Source organism: Mastigoproctus giganteus, chromosome 9, assembly GCF_048544385.1.
Source record: "Mastigoproctus giganteus isolate SK-2022 chromosome 9, ASM4854438v1, whole genome shotgun sequence".
Lineage (NCBI taxonomy): Eukaryota > Metazoa > Arthropoda > Arachnida > Uropygi > Thelyphonidae > Mastigoproctus > Mastigoproctus giganteus.
Genome location: NC_143583.1, coordinates 199,039,559 through 199,064,299, shown reverse-complemented (window position 1 = coordinate 199,064,299; position 24,741 = coordinate 199,039,559). Strand labels below are relative to the sequence as shown.

Sequence of the window (24,741 nt, the reverse complement as noted above, 5' to 3'; positions counted from 1 at the left end):
GAGACCACTGTAGTCAATTTTTAAAAACAAAATTCTCTCCTTTTACCCTTGATGGTAGTTACATCTTTAAGTAAATTCCACATCAATACTGATAATCAGATCAAGAATGCTTTCTGTTATATTATAAGCTTAGCTAGAATCTTAATAAAAACACTACTAATATTAATTATACTCCTATACAAAAAAGGAAATATGAAAGCAGAATATTAAATATTGATGCAACAGTAGTGGCAGAATTACCTCTTGTTGTGACTCTCATTTTTAAACCATTTCCAGAGCCAAGTGCGAAACAGTCTCACGTACTTTATCAAGTAAACAAAGATGATAACTCCAGTACTGATTTTAAACAAAAAAGGGGAAAAAAAAAAAAAATTTAAGTAAGGAAATGTCTACTTGGCATATTGCAAATAATTCCACTCACTCCGTTACTAGCCTCATTCTTGGCTCTGGGGAAGAATTTTTTGTTTTGTAATTATTATTATTCTTGAACACATACCATAAACTAAAATACCACTATATTACATCACACTTTTTTTTTTAGGTGTGTTGGGCATAATATGCATAGTACACCTGTTGTCTTTAATCATGTTCATGTGTGACAACTCAACTCCCAGTGGACAGATTTTCATGAAATTTTATATTTTAGAAAGATTTATCCAAATTCTATTAAAATCAGACCAATAGAAATCCAGAAATCATTTCTTTTTTTTATACATACTATGTATTGTAGCTGAAGTAATGCATATTTTGTTAGTTGCTATGAATGAATGAGAAAATATCAAAAATAAGCTGCACAAATGAACGAGCAATGAATGAATGAATGTGGCAGAAAATCATCTTGATCTGTGCATACAGGTCCTTGGGTTTTACTTTTTTTTTTTTTTTTTTTTTTTTTTAGAAATGAATTCTAACTATTTGCTAATGCACTGCATACATTAACTATTTTTATATATATTATGACAGTGTACTAAACGTTAGATTTCTATTCATTTCTCTCAGCTGCTCAAACTGTGGTGTCAGTTACTTTTATTAGCCAATATAAACACTTCTTTGGCTTGAGTCTCTCTCTCTCTCTCTCTCTCTCTCTCTCTCTCTCTCTCTCTCTCTCTCGTGCATCAAGATGTAAAGAAACTTTTTGCAATAGTCTTTGCAAACGAATAGAATTGATTGTTCAAAAAAGTTCATATTCTAACACATACTGGAAGGCTGATCCCTTTTTATTTTTCAACGTAATTGCCAACCACTGCAATCCACTTTTCCCCACTGATGCTCTAGTGCCTTGATCCCATTGAAAAAAAAAAATAAAATAAATAAATATAATATATATATATATATATATACAGGGTGTTTCAGTTAAACGTTTCAGAACTTCTAAGAGGGGTACGGTACATCCTGACAACTCGAAATCATATAGCAATGTGGGGTCGGAAATGCTTTCCTGAAGCGGTGTTGTACACAGAAGCACCATAAAGAAAAGAGACCGTAAGTGAGAAATCGTTTTAATAATACATGAAAAGAAGCAAAAGGTACATGGATTAAAGTAAGTGTTCGAAGTTTCTTCCACGGGCTACAATGCACGCCTCACATATCCGACGCATGGACATCCGAACATTCTGGAATACTCCAGGCGAATTTCGAATTTCTTCGGCAGCTACTGCGATTCTTGCAACCAGCTCCTCAGCATTGTCAACAGGGGTGTCATAAACTAGCGATTTCATATGACCCCAGAAATAAAAATCAAGACATGATAGGTCGGGTGACCGAGCAGGCCAACGCACGGGACCACCACTGTTGACCAAATGTGACATCCGGGTAGTTACGAACATCTCCGCTATAATGGACAGGGGCTCCATCGTGTTGGAACAACATTGTCTGTTGCGTCGATGCAGAAATCTGTTCATCTCTCAAAAGTTGTGGCAATGCTTGCTGCAGAAAGATCAAGTAGATAGGTCCGGTTAGACGACACGGTAACAGGTAAGGTCCGATGAGGTGATCTCCCATAATACCGGCCCATACATTGACCGAAAATCGAATCTGTGCTGCACGACGTCGTATTGCATGCGGGTTCTCGACCGCCCAGATATGGTCGTTATGCGTGTTGAAAATTCCTTCCCTTGTGAAGGATGCCTCATCGGAAAACAACACTTCGGCAGGAAAAAGGGGATTTGTAGCACATTTTCCAAGGTACCACTGTGCGAAAGCAATACGAGGTTGAAGAAACTTCGAACACTTACTTTAATCCATGTACCTTTTGCTTCTTTTCATGTATTATTAAAACGATTTCTCACTTACGGTCTCTTTTCTTTATGGTGCTTCTGTGTACAACACCGCTTCAGGAAAGCATTTCCGACCCCACATTGCTATATGATTTCGAGTTGTCAGGATGTACCCTACCCCTCTTAGAAGTTCTGAAACGTTTAACTGAAACACCCTATATATATCCTGGTCTTCCAACCACACGCCCACAGCTGTTGATGGAATGAGCACAGATCATAACAAGATTAGTGAGTGGAATAACGGGTTACTGTTACCGAAAAAGGCTTATGTTCTGCAAATTGCAGTGTCTGGAGACTAGGCACCTGCGAGGTTATCTGATTGAGGTATGATTTGAGTGAGCTCACTGCTGATGAGATTCTTCCTCTTGCCCAGATTCTGCACCTGATGGGGGCATAAATTCAAATTGAGGAAAGTCAGTTGTAGAATAATGTGCAGAAAATAGCCTTTAGCCTGCAGGTGGGTAATTGCTGGGAAAAAACTTCCATCCGTTGTTGTGGGAATTGACAGCTTAAATAAATTCAAGGCTTAAATAGACAAACTTTTGGAGTGAATGGATGGGTGAAACGGGAAATGTGTGCGTGTTTTTTTTTTTTTTTTTTTTTAGCTGATGCTGCATAAGCTTGCTTTCTGACATCATATGCCTATGCTAATGCTAATCTCGCTGTGAAACAGCTGCTCCAAGATTTAAAGTGACTAAAAAGTGAGTTACAGTTGTGGTTTGCACTAATGCCAGTTGGTAGGAAAATTGATGAAACCCCTTTGTTTTAAAAATGTTTTCTACCTCCCTGTGAGTTATAAAAGTGCCAAAAAATGCACGGATGAGCTCAGAAGTGGTTACCAATTGGTTTACCAACGATTTTATTCTGAATGTCAAAAAGTATCGTGAACGAGGAGGCAAAATGGACAAGGTCTTGGTTATCCTTGACAACACGCCATCACATCCTTAACTGGAAACATTAAACAAAATAGATGACAGATTTGAGCTCATGTTTCTTCCACCAAACATTACTTCACTACTCCAACCGATGGACCAGGGAATTAACAAAAAATTAGTCTTGTATCATTTACTTTTAGCAGAAAATAACGAAGAAAGTATCGTAGCTTTTTTGAAAAACACTGTCTCGAGTACAACTGCTGCATGTTAGCTGAAGAATTTAAAAAATGCTTCGAAATAACTGTGGCCTATTGCAGTAGAAGCCGTGGGAGATGAGCAGAATCAAACTGAAGAAGATTAGGGACAAATACTGAATGTGTTGATCAAGTTGCTTTAGTCGATCCCTGGATTTGAAGATTGCAATGGTGCAAGGCTGTGGCTGGGAAATGATATTGATGCTACAGGGTTTCCTGTTTTAAATGAAAATGTGAATGTAAAAGAAACTGGACTTCCTGTAAATGATATAGATGAAGACGACGACAAAGAAAATTACGTCCACACTGAGCCTGCACATGCTGAGGTATTCACCGTGCTAGAGACGACAGTGGCTTGGTACGAGCAACAAACTGAATGTTGTCGAACTCAACTACTCTTGCTGAAAAGAGTGAGAAATCTGGCACCAAAGAAACAAAGTTTGAAAATGGTGCAGAAAAAAATAAGTAATTATTTTTGTTAAAGGCCTATAAATATGTGTTATTGTGGTTGAAAGTTCCAGTTCTTTTGTTAGCTATGAATAAAAATACATGAGTACAGCTTAGTGTTTTTATTTCTAAAATTACTGAACCTTTTTTTCTTTAGTCTCCAGAACAGTATTTTTGATGAGTTCAGAAGTCCGAACATTCCCAGTTAGTTAGGATTAGCCATACTCTACTGTACATAGTATCAATAACATACAATCTAGGTAATATGTAAGAGAGAGAGAGAGAGAGAGAGAGAGTGAGTGTGTGTGTGTTTAGTATTGGAACATTGTTAATAAATCCAGCTCCTGTGGTTCTTTTTTCAAGTCTGATTATCTTCTACTCTTTTACAATTAACCACCCTCAATAATATTGCCTCAAAACATGCTGGATCTTTCAGGTTCTACTGTACTTTACACATTATGCTATTGGTTTTGCTAATACTACTTAAACTATCCATGAGGCTTTTGCTACGAAAGCATACACATTAGCAAGCGCACAATGTGTATGCTACTAAGGCAGATTTTTTGATGCATTACAGATATTTTTTTTAAATATGTTTTATAATTTTAACCATGGAGCTCATTTTGTGTAGTGGCTTGTTCATAAATTTTCAAACACCCAAATTTATTTTTAACAAATTAAATATACATTAAAAATAAAGTATATTCAGAATTAACTTTTATTCTGTATTCATTTTTATTTATGGACGCGTATTTAGTTAAGGGAGCACTGTCTTATCTCGAAGATATGGTTAAATTTTTCTTCAAAAGTATATAAAATTCATTCTTTTTATTATTTCTAGAACCCCAGCAAGCCTCACTTTAATCATTATCTGTTTGAAACTCTGAGCCTGTCTATTCGTATTGTGTGTAGAAATAATAACAAGGCTGTTGCAACATTTGAAGAGGCACTTTTCCCTGTATTTCAAGATATTCTGCACCAGGATATACAAGGTAAGACATCTATGTGCATTCACATGATTGTATGAGGTGTGGCAATAGAGTTCCTGGACTGGTGCTGTTGTGATCATGTTTGATGAGTTAGAAAATAAACAGAAGTGGTATGTTGTGGTTTACACTTTCTCCAGCAAATGGTGGTACAGAGATTGTCCAGTAGGCTGAGGTTGCAAGTAACAACCAATTTTGTTAGTAGCGTTAATGTTCCATGTCACGATTTTGCAATGGAGCAACAAACGAATAACATATGAAATGTTAAGTCATGCCAGTGTGTTTCAATGGTATAAGCAGTTCAAAGACTGACATGAGGATGTTTGCAATGACACATGAAGTGGCCATTGTCAACCTCTCAAAATGAGGAGAGAGTTGCAATAGTTCAGGAAATTGTGTGCAAAATATCGTCATTTAATCCTCACAGTGGTGGCTGATGAGTTGGATATGAATAAGGAGAAAATTCGTCAGGTTCTAAATGAAGAGGAAGGTCTGCAAAATTTGTGCTGCACAGCTTCATGAATGAGGAAGCAATGAAGAGTGTCATTGTGTGGAGACTTCATCCAGACATGTCAAGACAGTCCTAATTTCCTTGCCTCTGGAGATGAGGTTAGATGATGAGGAGATGAGTTTGTGTTTCAGTATGACCCAGAGATGAAACATCAGTATGCAGTATACGTCAAAATCATTATCAAGGCCTTAAAAATGTTGTTTGTAGAAGTTCAGGATTAAGGCAATGCTGCTGATCATGTTTTTTGATCAACAGGAGGTGATTCACAAGGAATTTGTATTTGAGAGTCAGTTCTGCATTTGACATACAGCTTCTTCAAAGATTATTGAAGTGCTTTATCAGGTGAGGCTGCAATTTCAAGAGAATGGTAGCTGGTTCTTGTTGCATAACAATGCCCCTACCCATTCACACACTTGTTGTGAAGACATTTATGATGAAACATGGCATTAAACAGATCATCCATCAACCCTACTCTCTTGATCTAGCACCAGCAGACTTCATCCTCTTTCCCAAAAAGTGAAAACTGCCCTCAAAGGAAATAGATTTCAGAATGTGTTGAGCACATAAGAGAAATGTAACTTCCAAATTTAACATCATCTCTTTGAATGCCTTTGCTGACTCTCAGAAACTTTTAGAATGGTGTAATCTTTGGACAAAAATAAAACCATTTTTGATCTCCTGAGCTTTGTGTTCTTTTTATTACACCAATCTGGGGACTTTATTGCTGCATCGGTATGTGCAATATTAAGCATGCAATCACACACACATGCAATCACACACATGCAATATACGAAATAACATTATAAGAAGTATTTTTCAGCAAAAATGTAAAACAATTAAGTGAAATTTGGCGACATTTTCGTAGAGACATCCCCTTCTGAACATGAGAAATGCAAATTGTACAGTGGAGTATTGCCAGTCATTGTTACTCCACACTGGATATTCAACACTGAGAGGAGTAATCCACTGAAGCCTCGTTTTGGCAAACTGCATCCTTCTATCACACTATTGGATAAATCTCTTGTACAGAGTGTTGTTTTTATTGTTTCCATTTTTGTTCTGTTTTCAAAATTTTCTATACAGAATGGTAAATCGGCTTGGTTTTATGCACACACGTTTTAATGGAGTTCTTGGGACTCTTTTTTTCATACTATATTAAGATATGAAAAGTATTACATGAAGGGTGGTTCATGGACAGCACAGCACAGCAATTAATTCTCCACTGTACTTTCTATCAGCCATAGACCATTGTCATCGATTTCTGGTATAAACCTTAGTTTGAAGATGTTGTGTTGTAATCCTTACTCTTTCAGCTTGCCACTCTCTGAACAGCTGTTATTGATTTCCCCCCCCCCCCCCATTTATTTCATATCTGGATGTAGTCTTTGCTCTTTTGCTAATACTCAGTTGCATAGCCATTAGTTATCAGAAACAAAATTAAATGGTATTAATTTTTCTGATGAAGATAAATTTTAATATTTGAAATTTTGCATTTATACAGCAGCATTTTAAAAATAGGAATAACATTACAATTTTCTGCATGTATTATCAAAAATAACTTTGAATTTCAAACTTTACAAAGTGGTAGCAACTATTTTGTTAACAAGAAAGTAGTTGCTGCCACTTTTGAACCCTTCAAATCCATAACGAAAAACTAATTTTTGCAAAATTTGGAGATTAATAAACCTGACAATCCAAGTGGTAGTTGTCCCTGTGAATTATTGCTCAGTCACTGCAGTTTGGCAGTGACTGAGCAATATTTGAATAGCAGTCAAACCAAGAAACATCAAAAAAATAGAACCTGGAACGAACCTTATCTCATCTTTTCTCATTATAAATGCTACTATCAAACCTATGGATAGGCTTTCACTCCTTCACATCCAAAAAGAATCAGAAAGTGAAGCAAAAATCTAAAACAGTTAAGTGACTGAAATTGGGTGACATCTTAGTAGAGACATCCCCTTCTGAACATGAGAAATGCAAATTGTACAGTGGAGTATTGCCAGTCATTGTTACTCCACACTGAGAGGAGTAATCTTAAGTTAAAAATATTAAATAAAATTAGGTGTAATAAATAGTTTATTCTTTAAAAAAAAAAAAAAAGGTTGCTGTAAATACCATTGCCTTTCCAAAATATGCCAGTCTTTATTTACATTATGTGATCCAATTAGCATGCAGATGTATGTATGCACTCAAAACACTTGCTAAATTTCATTGTAAACAAATATAGTGCTTAACTTAGTGCCACTGTATGTTCAGTTGATATATTCATTTTTACATCCTATCTATTTCATGATAGTTGCAGTAATAAGTACAGCTCTCCATTCACACATGACTGGCATTTGCTTAGTTTCATTTTACCCCAAATCAAGCCAAATGCCTTTTTTTTTTTTCAGTCTAGTTAAAAAAATAAATAAATAATAATAATCACATGAAGAAATCTGGTGAATATATGGTTGCTGGGCTTGAATGATTGTCTGGCCAAAAAAAAAAAAAAACTCTATACAAGTAGTACTGAATTTGATAGTTTGGTACAGCATTTCCTAAAGTGTGGCACACAGCCCAGTACCAAGCCATGGAAAAGAAAATAATAATATGATCATGCAGTATTCATGAATGTGGCAAGCAACAACATACAAGTGTGATACTATTTTCTTGTCCTTGATTTTCTTCAAAAAAACAAGTATTGAAACAGATACCATGTTGAACCAGATTTGAGAGTAAAATTCTCTCTCTCTCTTTTTTTTTCTCTCCTCTACATAAACTTGCTATGTGTTGTTAAACAACAGCCTTTCTCAAATTAGTTTATTGAAGCTGTAAAGTGCACACATGTTAATTTATCATGTGTGATAATAAGATTAATGAAGAACAAAATATATATATTTGTTTTTTCATATGCATTTATATTTTTGTGTTACAAAAGAAATGTACTAAAAAACAGTCACCAGCTATATAAAATTAGTGAATTTTATACTCATATCAGTATTGATTTACTCCCATTTGAACAAAAATTTTGACCATATTCACATTAATTTGCATGAGACTGTAGCTACTAATGAAAACTATCAGTGCAGCTCATGTTGGCTTGGTAACTGATTTTGTTGCATGGTTTCTTCTCAGCAGTCTTCAGCTTAAATTTTTCGTGTTGTGAAAGGTCTTTAGTGCAGAATTCCATTTTTGGAGCTACTGTTGCTAATTTTATTGGTTCAAGAAGGGGGGGGGCGGCATCATATTGGCAAATGAAACGTTTCTGGATGCAACTGTCTTTCTGTATATGCTGAGTTCTTGCATGCTTCTTTTGGAAAAATTTGTAGTTCTGCCAAGGAGTTTTTTTTTTTTTTTTTTTTTTCTGTCACTCTCTCATATATTTAGAACAGCAAAACTGTACTTGAGTATTGTTATTCCAAAAAGAGTTGTGTGGAAAAATTGCAACAGCAGATTGGAATTTTTTGTGACACATCTTTAGGCATTTTCTTTCTTGATAATTATCAATTTGTTGAATTATTCAATAAAGAAACCAAAGATCAGTCTTTGTATTTGCAGGTGGTTTTGCAATATGGAAGTCATTGGAATTTTTAATAACTCCTTCACTATTTAATCAGCAGCTTGGCTTTAATAGGTGCCTGCATAGCCAGGTGGGCAGGAGCAGCAGCAGCAGCAGTGTGTAGTACACGCTTCTTGATTAGACCGGGGTTCAAGCCTGTGACCACCAAATACGGAGGAATGCAGGTCAAGAAATGACCACCACCGCATATCCCTGGAGCAATATGGCCTTAGTTGCTCCTAAAAACCAAACAAACAACTTGGCTTTAATCTAACCTGTAGCCATATTTTGTTTCATAATACAAAGTACCATACAGGGTGTTAGTGCAACCCAAAGATTATAACCTATATAACAAAGAATAAGTGCAAGTGGTTTAAAGTATGGTGTTTTCTAAGGTAGTAGTAAAAAAAAAAAAAAAAAAAAAAAAACAGATAAACCTCACCCTTCTAAATGTGGGTCCTAATACTTTTTTTCCCCACATGCCTACCTGTATGTTTACTGCCATTGTTCTTTCTATCTGTCCACTTCCTTGATATCCACCCTGTGCAATCATTTTACCCACAAATGATTCCACAGTGGAACACAGATTAGGGTCACTGGAATGCCGTGGGTAAAGTGCCTGCCTGGCAACCCAAAGGTCGCGGGTTCGAATCCCGCCTCGGGCTTGGATCAGAGTAAAATGCAAAAAACTTTGGGAGGTGCATTATGGCCACAGAAGCCAATGCGCCAACTAACAAAAAAAAAAAAAAAAACTGGAATGCCTTTAAACATCTGGAAATTTTATATACAACCGCAGTCAGCCTGTCAATAAAGCATAAAGTTCATCACAAAAAGGATAGTCCAGGCCACAGCAGTTGCAATTTCAAAGATATCTACTTGGTTTCTATCATTTACAAAACAATAGTAGAATGCACATCAGCAAGACAACACAAAACAAAGCATGAGAATATTTCGATAATATTCCTACCACAGAAAATCTGATAGCTTTCAAATGTGCATTTGCCAAACATATTACATCTGATGTCAGAGCCAAAAAGAAGCTTGGACCTGCCTTCACATCATCCATCACCTAGCTGGACAACCCCAAGGTTGTCTGGGACAAAATCTAGAAAATGGGGGCAAATACACATATCCATTAAATATAATGGATATTTAACTCAATTGCTATCCAACATTCTAGAGGAAATATTTGCTAAAATAGCTGAGGAAACATAGTAATAACCATATAGTGCAAGAAAGCCACAGGCCTTTGCTGCACTGGCCAAAAAAGAAAGAGAGAGAGAGAGAGAGAGAGAGAGAGAGAGAGAGAGAGAGAGAGAGAGTAGATAAGAAAACACAAATTATGTTTCCCTCCTCATATAGGTAACTATCCAGTTGACCTTTGAATTTATTGAACCTGTCAGCCTCAACTACTTGTGAAGGCAACCTGTTCCAGCAATCAACTATTCGCTTGCTAAAAGAAAATTTCCTACGATCTAGTCTAAACTTCTTCCCCTGTAATTTGAATTTATCCCCGAGTTCTGAAATTCTCTATAACAGTGAAAATTCCACCTTCATTCATTTTACTAACCCCTCTCTAAGGTGCCTGGTTTCCAAGCTTTGTAGCCCACATATACAGTTTTTCCTCATATAGTCATCACTTTGCCGATCTCACCATGCGAGTTGCCCATTATTGGACCCTTTCAAGAAGCTGATTGTCTTTTTTACAATGAGGTCTCAATACATGAATGCAGTATTCCAAATGTTTTATAATTGATAAATCATTGCAATCCTTCCAGCAATTTTGCTAGCTTTCAAACATAAATCTAAAAAAAAATCAGCCATTGTATCTGTCTTCAAATGGCTCTCCCCCCCCCCCACCACCACCACCAAGATGAGTATCATCGGGCCAGACAACATCTATTTTGGGATAATTTAGTCTTACATTTGAATCTATGAATCACCTGCTCTTTCTATACAATAGAATATACTTTGAAGAGTAGTTTCCTCCCTGAAATAAAGTAACTGTGTTTACCTTCACTAAACCAGGAAAGGATCTAAAAATCCTTCAACAATTGTCCTATAGCTCTGACCAGCTGCTTGTGTGGTATTTAAAATGTAATGAGCACCTTTCTAGGACAAAGTATTGTTTTTGAAGGAACAGTCATCATCCGACCATTTTATAAAACTGGAAACATCCGTCCAAAAAGTAAGCACGCAATGTCTGTCTGTTTTCTTTGACATGGAAAAGCTAATGACGTGACTTTGGAATTTTATGAGAAATCCAAAACTTTAGTCTTAGGAGTCACCTCATAGTTTTTATTAAAAATTTTTTTTGCTATCAAGGTTAATTCTCTTGCTGAACAACTTCCTCCAATCATGAATAGTGCCCTCTTCATTGATGATTTCATTATTTTTATGTCATTCATATGACACAAGGGTCATTGAAAGACAATTGCAAAAGCTGATGATCACCTCAACTAATGCCTTCAGTTTCTCATGTCAGAAGATTGTTTGCATTTTGTTCACAAACAAAACCTTTGCCTTGAACCAGAACTAATGCATTGTAAAAAATGCCATTCCGGGGCTTTTATTTGATAATCAGCTGACATACCTCCAGCACATCCATGAACTATGATAAAGTGCACAAGGAGCTTAAACCTCTTATGTACTATTTCTTCTATCAGCTGGGGAAGCAGTACGTTGCACTTTACTTCACCTTTGTCATGCAGTTTTCTGGTGCAGTAAACTTGTTTATGGGTCTCAAGTGTGAACATCATCAGAAACAGTATTTGGATGGCTAGATCCAGGCCATCCATATTGCTACTGGAACATTTATAACATAACCTGTTTGAAATCTGTATGTCAAAACAACTAAACAGCCTGTTTTTCTCAAGAAAGTGCAATTGTATTTACAGTATTTTTTCAAGCTGAAATCCCTACCAAATGCTTGAGGGAATCAGTTTTTGAGCCAGGATGAGAATATCTGATGAGAAGATCCCAACAGACTGCTAACTGTCCCTCTGGCATTCAAGTTCAAGAGCTACTCTGAAATTTGAACATCATGGTAGAGAATGTTGCCCCATCACCAAGGTAACTGGTGGTAGTAGTGGAGGCATGTGATGCAAGCATAAGAGCTTGTGTAGCATCAGCCAAAAAAAAAACCCAGTTTCACACATCCATTCCCTGTAAACATTTGTCCAGTTTCTCTTTGAATTTATTTAAGCTATCAACTTCCACCATGGCATGTTTGACTACCATCTTGTAACTTCTTTAAAAATTAGGGAAAGGCATGACTTCATCTTCTGGCTACTTGCAACTCTGTGCTGCCCATTGGGTGGGATCCCATTCTTTACAGATGGTCCAAAATCATCATTGTCAGAGGAGATTCTGCAGAATGGAGAATTATTTTAGCATAGAATACAACTCTGCCATATATGGTCGAGTTATGTGCTACACACAGTTAGTGCTGGACTACCTTAAAACTTAAAGCTGTCAGAAATGTATGATTAATGCAGGCTTGCAGTCTGTATATATCACACATGCTCTTATGCATAAAGGCCTTATTGGAGATCAGATATAAACCTTATTCAGTCCTAACCCAGATTCAGCAGATACCAAATTCTATTTTTGAATGCTCATTTGACTTCCACTTCTGCTGAATCCAAGGCCACGATGGGATCAGGGCTAATGATCTGGCATATTCTGCTGCAATTAGCACAACCCCAGGACAGTCATAGCCTTCTGATCCCCTATATAGATTACACAAAGGTGTTTCCCACTTAGTGCTTTTAATTGGGTTTATGAAAACATTACTAAGTGAATCCAAATTAAGTAGGAGAGATTTATCCATAGAAAATAAGTTAAGTATTTTAAATGATTGATGTGACTGATATTGCTAGCTGACCAATTTTCTATATAACAGTATTAGCAGAAAAATTAAAAATTTTAACCTTTGAGTATAGATGCATTAAAACATAAATACAGTATATATTCAAGAAAACTTACCTTAACATTATGGAAGTGTGTGCATGCGTGCGCATGCGCACACATGCACTGTATTTACATTATTTATAATAACAGCTTGCAATACTGTTCATTTTCATTTGTAACACTTGTAACATTTGTAATGTAACAATTTTCCAAATGTAGTGTTGTTTTTGTGTTCAATTTAGTTTCCAATGAAAAGTTTTTCTGGTAGCTTTTAACTTTCCATTATTAGCACTAGCTGGCTCACTTGATCAATTTGAGTTTTTTTTTTTTTTTTTGTAGAAACTACATGGTAAACTGTCATCTGACAAAAAATGCACATACCAGTACATAAACCAGAACTCACTGTAAATCAAAACTAAACTGAAAAAAAGCTTTGCTGAGCAGTGTGCAACTAAAAGCAACTGGCTGTCAGGAAGCAACACTTCCAAAAGAGAAATTTTATACAAAAAAAAAAACAAAAAAAAAACACTTCAATTAATTAGAACCACTGGAGGATGGGAGGATGTATGAAATGTATAATTTTGTAATGTGCAAGAAATGGTGCATGTGACCATAGCATTTTACATTCATAAACACAGGAACTTGTGTCAGTATAAACAGTTACAGAAAATTAAAAGAGAGAGAGAAAGAGATGTGAATCCTTCCCCCCTCTCCATAAATTGGAAATGATTTGCACTATGTCCAATTTGGCTAGCAATTCAGCAGTTTATAATAATTATAATATTGGTTAAAATTCAAATTTTTAATAGTGAAATGAAAGGTAAACATGGAGTGGTAGTAGTGGAGGCATGTGATGCAAGGCAGCAAACATAGCATTAGCCAAAAAAAAAAAAAAAAAAAAAACCCCGGTTTCACACATCCATTCCCTTTAAAAGTTTGTCCAGTTCCTCCTTTAATTTATTTAAGCTCTCAACTTCCACAAGGACAGATGGAAGTTTGTTTCAGCAATTAACCACCTACTGGCTAAAGGCAAATTTCCACACATCTATTCTACAACTATCTTTCCTCGATTTGAATTTATACCCCTTCGGGTTCATAATCTGAGCGAGCGGAAGAATTCAATCAGAATTCAGAGTGCTCAACCCATTCAAGACCTCATACACCTCAATCAGATCACCTCGCAGGTGCCTAGTCTCCAGCCGCTGCAATTTTCAGAACTTATGCCTTTCTTGGTAAGAAGCCCCCTTCATTTTCCTCACCAATCTTCTCTGTACAGCTCAAACAACTCTACATCCTTCCTAAAATGAGGCCTCCAGACCTGTATGCAGTACTCAAGGCTTAAACTAACCATTGCCTTATACAAAGGGATAATCACCTCCTTTTCCCTACTAGCAAAATTCCTGTACATCATTGACAATACCCCATGACCTGATCTGGCAGCCCGTCTGCATTGCTCAGAAAACTTCATATCTGACTGCACAATTACTCCCAGATCTTTTTGATTTTCTACAACCCTAAGTGTAGTACCACACAGTTGGTACATTTCTCTGGGGTTACTTCTACCTATATGCAGTACTTCCCATTTGTCAATGTTAAACTACAGTTGCCACTTCTTCTCAATCCTTGAGAACAAGTGGCAGAATCTCAAGGATTGTCAGTAACAAACACTTTTTTCAAGAAAAGGATGAACAGAAAGTGGACATGGAAGAGTCCAAATGAATTAACAACTAATGAAATCGACTTCATGCTCACTAACAGAAGATATATTGTGAGTGATGTTACCGTTCTGAATAAGGTAAATGTTGGAAGTGATCACAGAATGGTAAGATGTACACTTGATATAGATGAAGGAAAGTAAAAACTGACTCGAGTAAATAATACAAAGGTCTTTGAGATAACAGAAGAGGAGAAAAAGCAGTATGTGCTGAAACTTAAGAACAAGTTTGTGCTTCTGCAGACTGCTCAGGACCAAGATATCTACGAGGAATATTACAACTTTCTGAAAGTGATAAAGCCCAAGAAACCTATAGGGAAAAAGAAATCCAAAGAAGAAAAATTGGTCAATAAACACTTGTTATGATGAACTGAAGGCGAAAAATGAAGACCAAGATAAACACTGACAAGGAGAAAATTGAGTATACTGAGGTATGCAAAGCCATTAGAAAGAGACTCAGAGAGGACATCAGAAAATTTAACACAAGAAAAGTAGAACAAGCATTAAGGGAAAACAAAGGATTTAAATCAGCAGCCATGAGCAGTAATACAGAAATACCAATGATACTGAAACTGAAGAATAGCGATGGTGTACTTATAAACAGCAGAGAAGGCATAATTCAAATAGCAGAAGACTACTATATAGAGTTATACAAGGAGCGAGGGAATGATGCCAGCAGTGGGGAAGATGGATCGCAAATTAGCAACACATATGACATACCCGATATTCTTCCTGATGAGGTAGAACATGCATTGAAGAATCAAAAAGCCCCAGGGGAAGATGACGTTACTGTAGAGTTGTTAAAATTGGAAGGAAGAGACATAACAAAAACTGGCAAGGCTCTTCACAAAGTTCATTAGAAAAGGTGTGACGCCTAAGCAGTGGAATAATGCAATCATAGTTTTGCTGCATAAGAAAGTAGATAAATCAGGAATTGGAAATTATAGACCAATTAGCTTGTTATCCCACATCTACAAGTTGTTCACAAGGGTCATTGCTAACAGATTAGAAAGAATACTTGATGAGAATCAACTGAAAGAGCAAGCTGGCTTTAGGACAGGGTTCTTCAAGATTGGTTCACCTTCATGTAATGTCACAGGTAATGGAGAAAGCAAATGAATATAAAACACAATTTTTGTGGCATTTGACTCCATACAGCATAAGGCAATGTTTCGGGCACTGGAAAGACAAGGCATAGATACCCCATATATTATGATTTTGAAGAAAACATATGAGAATGCTACCTCCTTTATTAGACTAGACAAATACAGTAATAAATTTAAATTTGAGAAAGGAGTTCGACAAGGAAACACAATATCTCCGAAGTTGTTTACTGCTGCCCTTGAGGAAACTTTCAGAAGATTAGACTGGTCGCAGAAAGGAGTCAATGTGAATAGAGAGTACCTATACCATTTACAATTTGCAGATGACATTGTGGTCATAAGCCACGATCCCAAAGAATTAGAGGAAAATCTTAAATCAGTTATGCAGAGTTAGTAAGGATTTTGGACTAAAGATGAATATGGCTAAAACAAAACTAATGATGAACAAGTATGCCACAGAAAGGGATATAATGATTGAAGGAGCAGTAATTGAAAAGGTGGAGTCATACTTATCTGGGACAAGTTATTAGCTGTAATAATAAATGGATGGAAGTCAAGAGAAGAATAAATTTTGGATGGATAGCGTTCTGGAAATATAGTCACATACTGAGCAGCAATATCCCAATTTGTCTGAAACGTAAAATAATGAACCGATATATACTCCCCACCATGACTTATGGAAGTTTGGATGCATTAGCACACTACCATTACTGTCATTAACAACCCTGCCAACCTTTGTATCATCTGCAAACTTTGATGCTAAGCCTGATATACCTTCATCAATATCATTGATAAATATACAAAACAACAGAGGACCCAACATCAAGCCCTGTGGAACTCCACTAATAACATTAGTCCACAAAGAGCAGCACCCATTAATTACCACCCTCTGTCTTCTGCCACTCAACCATCCCTCTATCCATTGTAGCAACTTACCCTTAATACCATTCTGCACCAATTTGTACAATAGTCTTCCATGTGCCACAGTGTCAAAAGCTTTCCTGAAATCCAAATATATGATATCAAAATTATTTTTTGCATCCAGTTCCTTTGTAACCACATCATAATATTTTATCAAATTTGTCAGACAAGACTTTCCCTTAACAAACCCATGCTGTGTGTGAATTATTGCTGAAGTCTTGTATAGATGATCCTGCAGTGCATCTTTAACCAGTGACTCCATTATTTACCCGGAACAGAAGTTAAACTTACTGGTCTGTAATTACTCATATCACCCTTAGATCCCCTTTGTGAATCCGGGATACATTTGCATGTCTCCAGCCCATTGGGACTTCCCCTGAGTCCAAGGATACTATCATAATTATGGTTAAAGTTGTACCCACCTCCTGTAATATAACTGGATAGATCCCATCCACCCCAGGAGCCTTCCTTATGTTTAACTTCAAAAATTTCTCCTCCACTTTGCTCTCAGTTATTACAGAATCATTAAGCAACCTGTTACAGTTTGATAGACTTCTGGCATTTTACTCCCTTATTAATTCATATAGATGCAGAATACATATTCAGATTATCAGCTATCTTTTTTTTTTTTTTTTTTTTTTATATGAAAACCCCAAACACGAAAGTTATCAAAACCTATAGTACTTCGTACCGTGCATGGGTTGAAGGAGAAGTATGGGGAGAGGGGGATGCCGGAAACTTTGCTCTAGAGACTAAACATGGGTTTCGCCACTTCAAGCGTCCAATAAGCAAAGTGGTGGTATTTCACCGGTTGATGGAAGTCAGCAGGATTATCAACAGGTGAACCATCGATATAAAATGGAACAATCTGATTCATCCCTTTCCTTCTAGAGGCTCCTTCGTAGCCAGGTGGGAGGGAGCAGCAGTGCGTAGCACACGCTTCTTGATTAGACCAGAGTTTGAGCCCGTGACCACCAAATACGGAGGATGCGGAAAGGTCAGGGAATGACCACCACATATCCTGGAGCAATATGGCCTTAGTTGCTAATGCTCCGGGAGCATTAGCAACTAATGCAACTAAGCATTAGGAAAATACAAAAAAAAAATTGTATTTTGCATTTATATTCACACGATGAGTTAATAAGGAAGTAAAATGAAAGATACAAATTCAGGTTATCAGCTATCTGAGCAGGATTATCAACAGTCGAACCATCGATATCAAATGAAACAATCTGATTCATCCCCTTCCTTCTAGAGTTTATATAAGTAAAGAAGTCCTTGCTGCTTTTCTTAGCATCCTTTGTCAAAAATTTCTCCTAATCTGTCTTCACTTGCCTAACCTCTTTTATGACTTGATTACAGACTAGCTTGTGTCTGCCATAGACTTCTGTGTTACCTGATAATTTATTTGCATTCTATGCATTTTTTTCCTCTGACGCGAGTCTCGTTAGTTTTTCTGACAACCATTTAGGCCTCAATCTTGAACATTATTTCTTAATTGGTATGAAAGCCTAGTAGCCTCCATAATTAGTTCCTTGAATGCTTCCCACTTAGAATTTGCTGTTGGTAACTTCATTAGTTGGTCCCACTGTACAGAATTTAAAAACTGTTTGAGACCACTGTAGTCACCTTTTATGGAAGGAAAAAACCCTTCCCTTTCCCCTGATAATTATATCTTTCAGTAAATCCCACATCAATACAGTGTAATCACTACTGATAACCAGATCAAGAGTATTGCCCTCTCTGGTTGCCTCTTGAACATGCTGCTGCAGAAAAGTATCGTCCAATAAATCCAAAAAATTCTTGCTAGTGTGTGAGTGACCAACCCACAATTTCCAGTCAATATCTGGGAAGTTAAAATCCCCCATTATAACACAATTTAATATACTGGCCCATTCTATTTCTCTGTATAATTGTTTGTTGTACTCATTAGAGTCATTAGGCCTATAACGCACTCCTACTCTCATTTTTGCTTTACCAGTGCTTATGTCACACAAAACTGACTCAACATTGCACTGCCCATCTATGTCAACTGGATACACTTCCTTAGATTTTATGGTTTTCCTAATTAACAGCATAACTCCTCCTCCCTTCCTATCTTTCTGTACACGTTATACTCCTCAAATTTCAATACTGCACTGCTTATATCTGTTGGACACCAAGTCTATCATATCCCAGCGATATCTGGCTTTGATGTCATGGCCAGCACTTCAAAATCAACAAATTTATTACTATACATCTAGCATTGGGATACATGGAAATATACATGTGCCTATTCTTAGTTTTTTGTTTTTTTTTTTATGAAAAACACAAACGCAACAGGTATAAGAACCTATAGTACTTAGCACCTTGCTTGGATTGGAGGTTGAGAAGACGAAAGAAGATATAGTTTTGCATTAGACTTGAACTTCGTAGACTGTAATTTTCAGAAAATACATATGAAGAAATGTTGTTCCAGAAAACAGCAATTGAATGAATAAATGAGGAAGATGAACAGTTGGTTCTGTGAGTTTGAAGTTAGACAGTAAATGGATGTTGACTGGTGGCGGCACATGTTTGGACTGTTTTGAAAGAGAGAGAGAGAGAGAGAGAGCGGGAATTATAGAAGTCAATAATTCACAGAGGTGGGAGCAGAGATGGGCAAAAGTTGTGGCCAATAGCTTTGGCAAGAGACCAGAATGCTCAGCTGCCATTAGGGCAAGAAGAAAGTTTTCTACTCTTAGCCTGTTCAAAATCTAGTTTGAACTGATTAATAACTGCTTTACAATTGTTGAGAGCTTTGGTGTAGGCAGAAAATGAAACTGAAGAATTGGAAAGAAGCCAATTACGATAAGCAACGTTCTTCTCTTGAACAGCCTTAACACATTTATTGGAAAACCAAGGTTTAGATAAAGGACGAGATTTTAAAGTGGAGTGTGGAATAAAGGATTCCATTCCTACAGGAATAATTTCACTGACACGGTCTGAGCAAACGCTGACATCAGAAGTTTGACACAGTAATCTGACCAAGGAAAAGAAATCTCGCAGGTCATCCCATTTTGCATTCTTGTAATGCCAAACAACACGAGGTTGGGAATAGCCATGAGATAAAGGCTCCATTGGAGAAGAGACAATCACCAAATTGTGATCTGAGGAGCCTAAAGGACCACTCACTTCGACCGTGTACTTAGAAGGGTTGTTTGTGAGAAAAAGATCAAACGTGTTTGGCTGTATGGATTGGCTGAATGGTTAGGATTTTCCGGTATTCTTGTAGGTAAATGAACAATCTGTGCAAGGTCATTAGTGATCGCAAAAGCATCAGCATCTCGACCAGCTGGGTTGGTGTAACTAGAAAACAGAAGCCAGCTGGAGTTGTGAACATTAAAATCACCAAGGAAAATTACCTGTGTTAGGAAAGTTGGACTGAAGAAAGTCAAGTTTCAAAGAGAGGAAGTCAAAAAGCTCCAAGTAATTAGTGGAGTTGGGAGAAAGGTAGAGACAACAGATGAATTTTACACAATGAGGTAGAGAGATTTTAAGCCAGAGATGATCAAAGACAGTAGATTCCAAATTGCCAAGTCTCTGACAGGGAATATCAGAATGGACATATGCACAAGTACCACTTTTGAGGCGAAAGGAATTATACAGCGAATGATTTGGGCATCTGCGATGAGCAGTAGTTGAATCAACCGATAACTGAGATTCTATCAGAAAAAGTACGAGGGGTTTGGCAGATTGCAAGTGGAAATGGACGTTGCTGAGATTAGAATTTGCACCACATATATTTGTGAAATGAACTAGTAAATGTTTGGGAGGTTTAGATATTTTTGCAGATAAGTTTACTCTATCAGTTTGACAGTTCGTGGTGTATTCAATAGTAAGAAAATGTGAGAGGATCATACTGTATGAAGTAGTGAAATTTTTGGATATGGCATACACATGGTAAGAATATACCCAGATCCTTGATATAGCGTGGCCTCGACAATGCTCCCCCCCCCTGCATACACACACTACTTGGACTCCCTCCAGTCACTATCTGGCAGAGTAGAGGTAGCAAGATTATGTACTAGCTGATCCAGAAGCCTCCTATAGAGTTACCAATAGGTTCGGCCCGGTGTACTAACTAGCGGCCGGCCTGTGAACACTGTTTTAGAGCTGTACCCTCGAAATGTAAGGAATATTGGATCTTGCCATGATGTTCATCATAACCTCAAAAGTCATCAGTCATACTGCATGATGGAAGAGATAGAGAAGGGTTGACCAGAACTTAGCTCTGGAGACTAAATGTGGGTTCCACCACTTCAAGCCTCCAATAAGTAAAGTGGTGGTATTCCACCGGTTAATGAGAGGCATCTACCACCTAGTTACCCTAACACAACCCATGTATTAATTTGTTTCATGATGCTTCCCACAGGTCCCTAAAACTCACAGCACCCCACCCTCCAGACTGCTGCTCATTCTAATAGAAGCAGTGCAAGAATAACTTTCACCTCTGTCTGTGAATCCCTCCCAAGCTAGCAGTTTTCCAGCCCACCTAATGCTACCTCGATAGCATCAGCAAACACTCTTGCACCACTTCTATTTAAGTGTATCCCATCCCTGTAGAAGCAGTCTCTCCTGTTAACAAGCAAAGAACACGCTGAGAAAAAATATTCTACCCCAAGGGCCCTGCACAATCCCTCCAGGTCCGAATTGATTGACAAGGCTATCATCATATACTCCCTCCTATTGTGTTTTGGCAGAATTGCAAACACTTTCAAACTGAACCCTAACTCACGACTTTTTTTCAGCTTGGACCTGTACTTGTTAAGTAAGACTGCAGATCTCCTACTCTCAATGTCATTAGTGCTAGCGTGTACAACAGGGTTATCACCCTTTGTGCCCTTAAAAGATATCTGTTCTACAACATCATTAACTTTTGCCCCTGGCAGACATACCCAGGTTTTATAAGACCTATCCTTTTTACACAATATATTACCTGCCTTCCTCACAATGGAGTCACCAACAATAACTAACTCCCTTGGAACCAGCACATTCTGAACTCCAATTCTGAATCTTCAGAACTGGAAGGTGACTCTCGAAAGTTAAGCAGCACATTCAATTTTATTGAATGTGCTGCCATTGCTGAACTGTACTTCACCCATCATAGAGCTGTTGGAACGAGTACAGAGAAGGATAACAAGATTAGTGAATGGAACAAAAGGTTACTCTTACAAAGAAAGGCTTAAGTTTTGCAAATTACAATGTCTGGAGACTAGGCACCTGCAAGGGGATCTGATTGAGGTGTATAAAGCCTTGAATGGTTTGACTTTTGGGAACGAGAGTAGCCTTGGTCAGGTGAAGCTTTTATGGCTCCCAAAAATAGAGAATTTTTTTGTTTTATTAACTTAAATTGGCATATTAACTTATTTTCTAGAGTAGCTTTAATATTTCTAGTTACGATACTTAGTTTAAATTTTAACTTAGATAGAGATTTTATAGGTTATTACTTTGTATCGGTAAGGGTATCCAATCCGCGTGTTTTACAAGTTTTGCAGCTCCGGTGAACTGAAAGTTTTTTTAGCTATATTTAGCTGCTTAATTGACTAATTGTTATTTTAAATTATTTTCTATAAGTAGCATATAGACCTAGACAAGATCCTTGGTTTATCCTGAATTCAGGCAAGATTTTGGAAGTTAATTAATACTTAAGTGTCCGTAGATTTACTGTTTGTAACTTGCCACCATTGTTATACGATACAACGTTATATCCCGAACTAGACACCGTTAGCTTAGTATAGTATATAATATTATCAATTAATTAGTAAAATTTATTAACCTTGTTAAACTTCATTGTCGATTAAATTGTACTTTTTAACTAAATGCATATAACGACTTAGATTTTACAAACGTAGCATAATTAATTAATACATAACTTGATGTGGAGGTTATATATTGGAATTCGGAGATAATACTCAATACTGAAAAAAATATATAGATATAGAGTATTATCACTGCGTTGGGATACAACTTTAGGGTTATAATTTTGTACTGGAATCGAAATTTTATTGAAAGTGAATCGAAATCATGACTCAGACCAGAGAAGCAAAGCAAAAGGCTCAAGCTAATGGGAGTGCTGTTTCTCAGGGGAGAACTGAGGAGAGCAGTTGCCCTCTGAATCACAGCCTCAGAATGCACTGCTTGATGTTTTGTGCGGATATCATATTTTGAGGGCACAATCAGGTAAGGGACATGATATTGCCAAGGAGGATGTCTTTGTGCGAGCACAATGTAAGGAGTGTGAGGAAATAAGGCAACAACTCAGCGTTGTTATGGGCCTATAAGAGAGCTTGAAGGACAGGGTGGATGCCCTCGAAGGATCTAAATTGAGTGGCTCATCAAGCTCTCAGCTGCCAACATCAACGTCAGAGCTTGCATTTGATCATCACGCAACACAGCGGCAACCTCCAAGGCAGAATGCACTGGTACCACAGGAACTAGTAGTTGTTGGTAACTCTATTGTCAGGGAAACGGGGGACATGGTATGTAAAAAGGATAGGTGGAACAGGATCAGGGTATGCCTGCCAGGAGCAAAAGTTGATGATGTAGAGCGGATATCATCTTTTAAGGACACAAAAGGTGATACTGTTGTACACATTGGCAATAATGATATTAAAAGTAGGAGAATGGCAGAATTACTTAACAAGTACTGGTCAATATTGAAAAAAAGTGAAAAGTTAGGGTTCAATTTGAAAGTGTCTACAATTCTGCCCAGACACGATAGGAGAGGGAGTATATGATAAGAGCCTTGTCGATCAATTCAGCCCTGAAAGATTGTGGAAGGCTCAAGGTGTAGAATAGTTTTCAGCCTGGTCTGTACTTGTTAACAGGAGTGTATCCCATCCCTGTAGACTGCTTCTACAGGGATGGGATACACTTAAATAGAAAGGGTACAAGAATATTTGCGATGCTATCGAGGCAGTGTTATTTGGGTCGGAAAACTGCTAGCTTGGGGGCGGATACAAGGACATAGATTAAGAGTAGCCACTGGCAGAGGTGAAAGTGATTCTTGCACTGCTTCTATTGGAATGAGCAGCAGCCTGGAAAACAAGATGCAGGGTATTTAAGTAACGGCACCTCCATAGCCAAGTGGGTAGGAGCAGCAGTGCGTAACACACGCTTCTTGATTAGACCGCGATTCGAGCCCGTGACCACTGCATATCCACGGAGCAATATGGCCTTAGTTGCTAATGCTCCTAAAAACCAACATAACAAATAACAATTTAAGAAACTGCTGGGAGTCATTGCAGTACAAGTAAACACATGGGTTGTGTTAAGGTAGCTAAGAATAGGAACAAGTGCATGTATACTTGCATGTACACCAGTGCTAGGATTTTGGTAAATAAATTTGATGAATTTGAGATATTGCTAAAAACATCAAAGGCAGATATTGTTGGGATATCAGAGATGTGGTGGCACACAGATATCATTCCTTAGAATGGAGAACTAGAATTTGGGGAGTACAATGTGTACAGGAAGGATAGAAAGGGAGGAGGGGTTATGCTATTAGTTAAGAAACACATAAAATCCAAGGAAGTGAAGCCAGTCGACATCGCTGGACAGTGCAGTGTCGAGTCAGTTTGGTGTGACATAAGCATTGGGAGATCAAAATTGAGAGTCGGAGTGTGTTATAGGCCTAATGACTCTGATGAGTATAATAAAGAACTGTACAGGGAAATAGCATGGGCCAGTAAATCAGAGAGTCTTATAATGGGGGATTTTAATTTCCCAGAAATTAAGTGGAATTCGTGGGTTGGTCACTCACACACTAGCAAGGCTTTTGGGATTTATTGGATGATTGTTTTCTACATCAGCATTTTCGGGAGGCAACCATCTTTCCAAGCTAGTAGTTTATTGACCCACCTAACGCTGCCTCGATAGCATCAGCAAACACTTTCAGTAGTGATTCTTCATGCATTGAGAATCTGCAGATAAAGGAACCACTAAGTGGCAGTGATCACAGTGTGCTGAAGTGGGATTTACTCAAAGAGGTAACTACCATCGGGAGGAAAGGGAAGGGTTTTTGCTTTCATAAAGGCAACTACGATATTTAAGGTCTGAGACAAAATTTAAATTGTATACGGTGTGACCAACTGATGATGTTACCAATGGCAAATTCAAAATGGGAAGCATTCAAAGAATTTATCTTGGAAGCTACTAGGCTTTACATACCAACTAAG

The 24,741-nt window shown here is 37.5% G+C and overlaps 1 protein-coding gene across 2 annotated transcripts in view; it reads left to right on the top strand.

The window, feature by feature from the left end:
• Window positions 1-24,741, top strand: part of Cse1 (chromosome segregation 1) — a 441,978-nt gene that overhangs the window by 267,677 nt on the left and 149,560 nt on the right. For both annotated transcript variants that reach the window (XM_090381796.1, XM_090381797.1), the window contains exon 19: window positions 4,694-4,844. In XM_090381796.1, coding sequence (XP_090237922.1) covers window positions 4,694-4,844 — 151 coding nt within the window. The remainder of the gene's footprint in view (window positions 1-4,693; window positions 4,845-24,741) is intronic.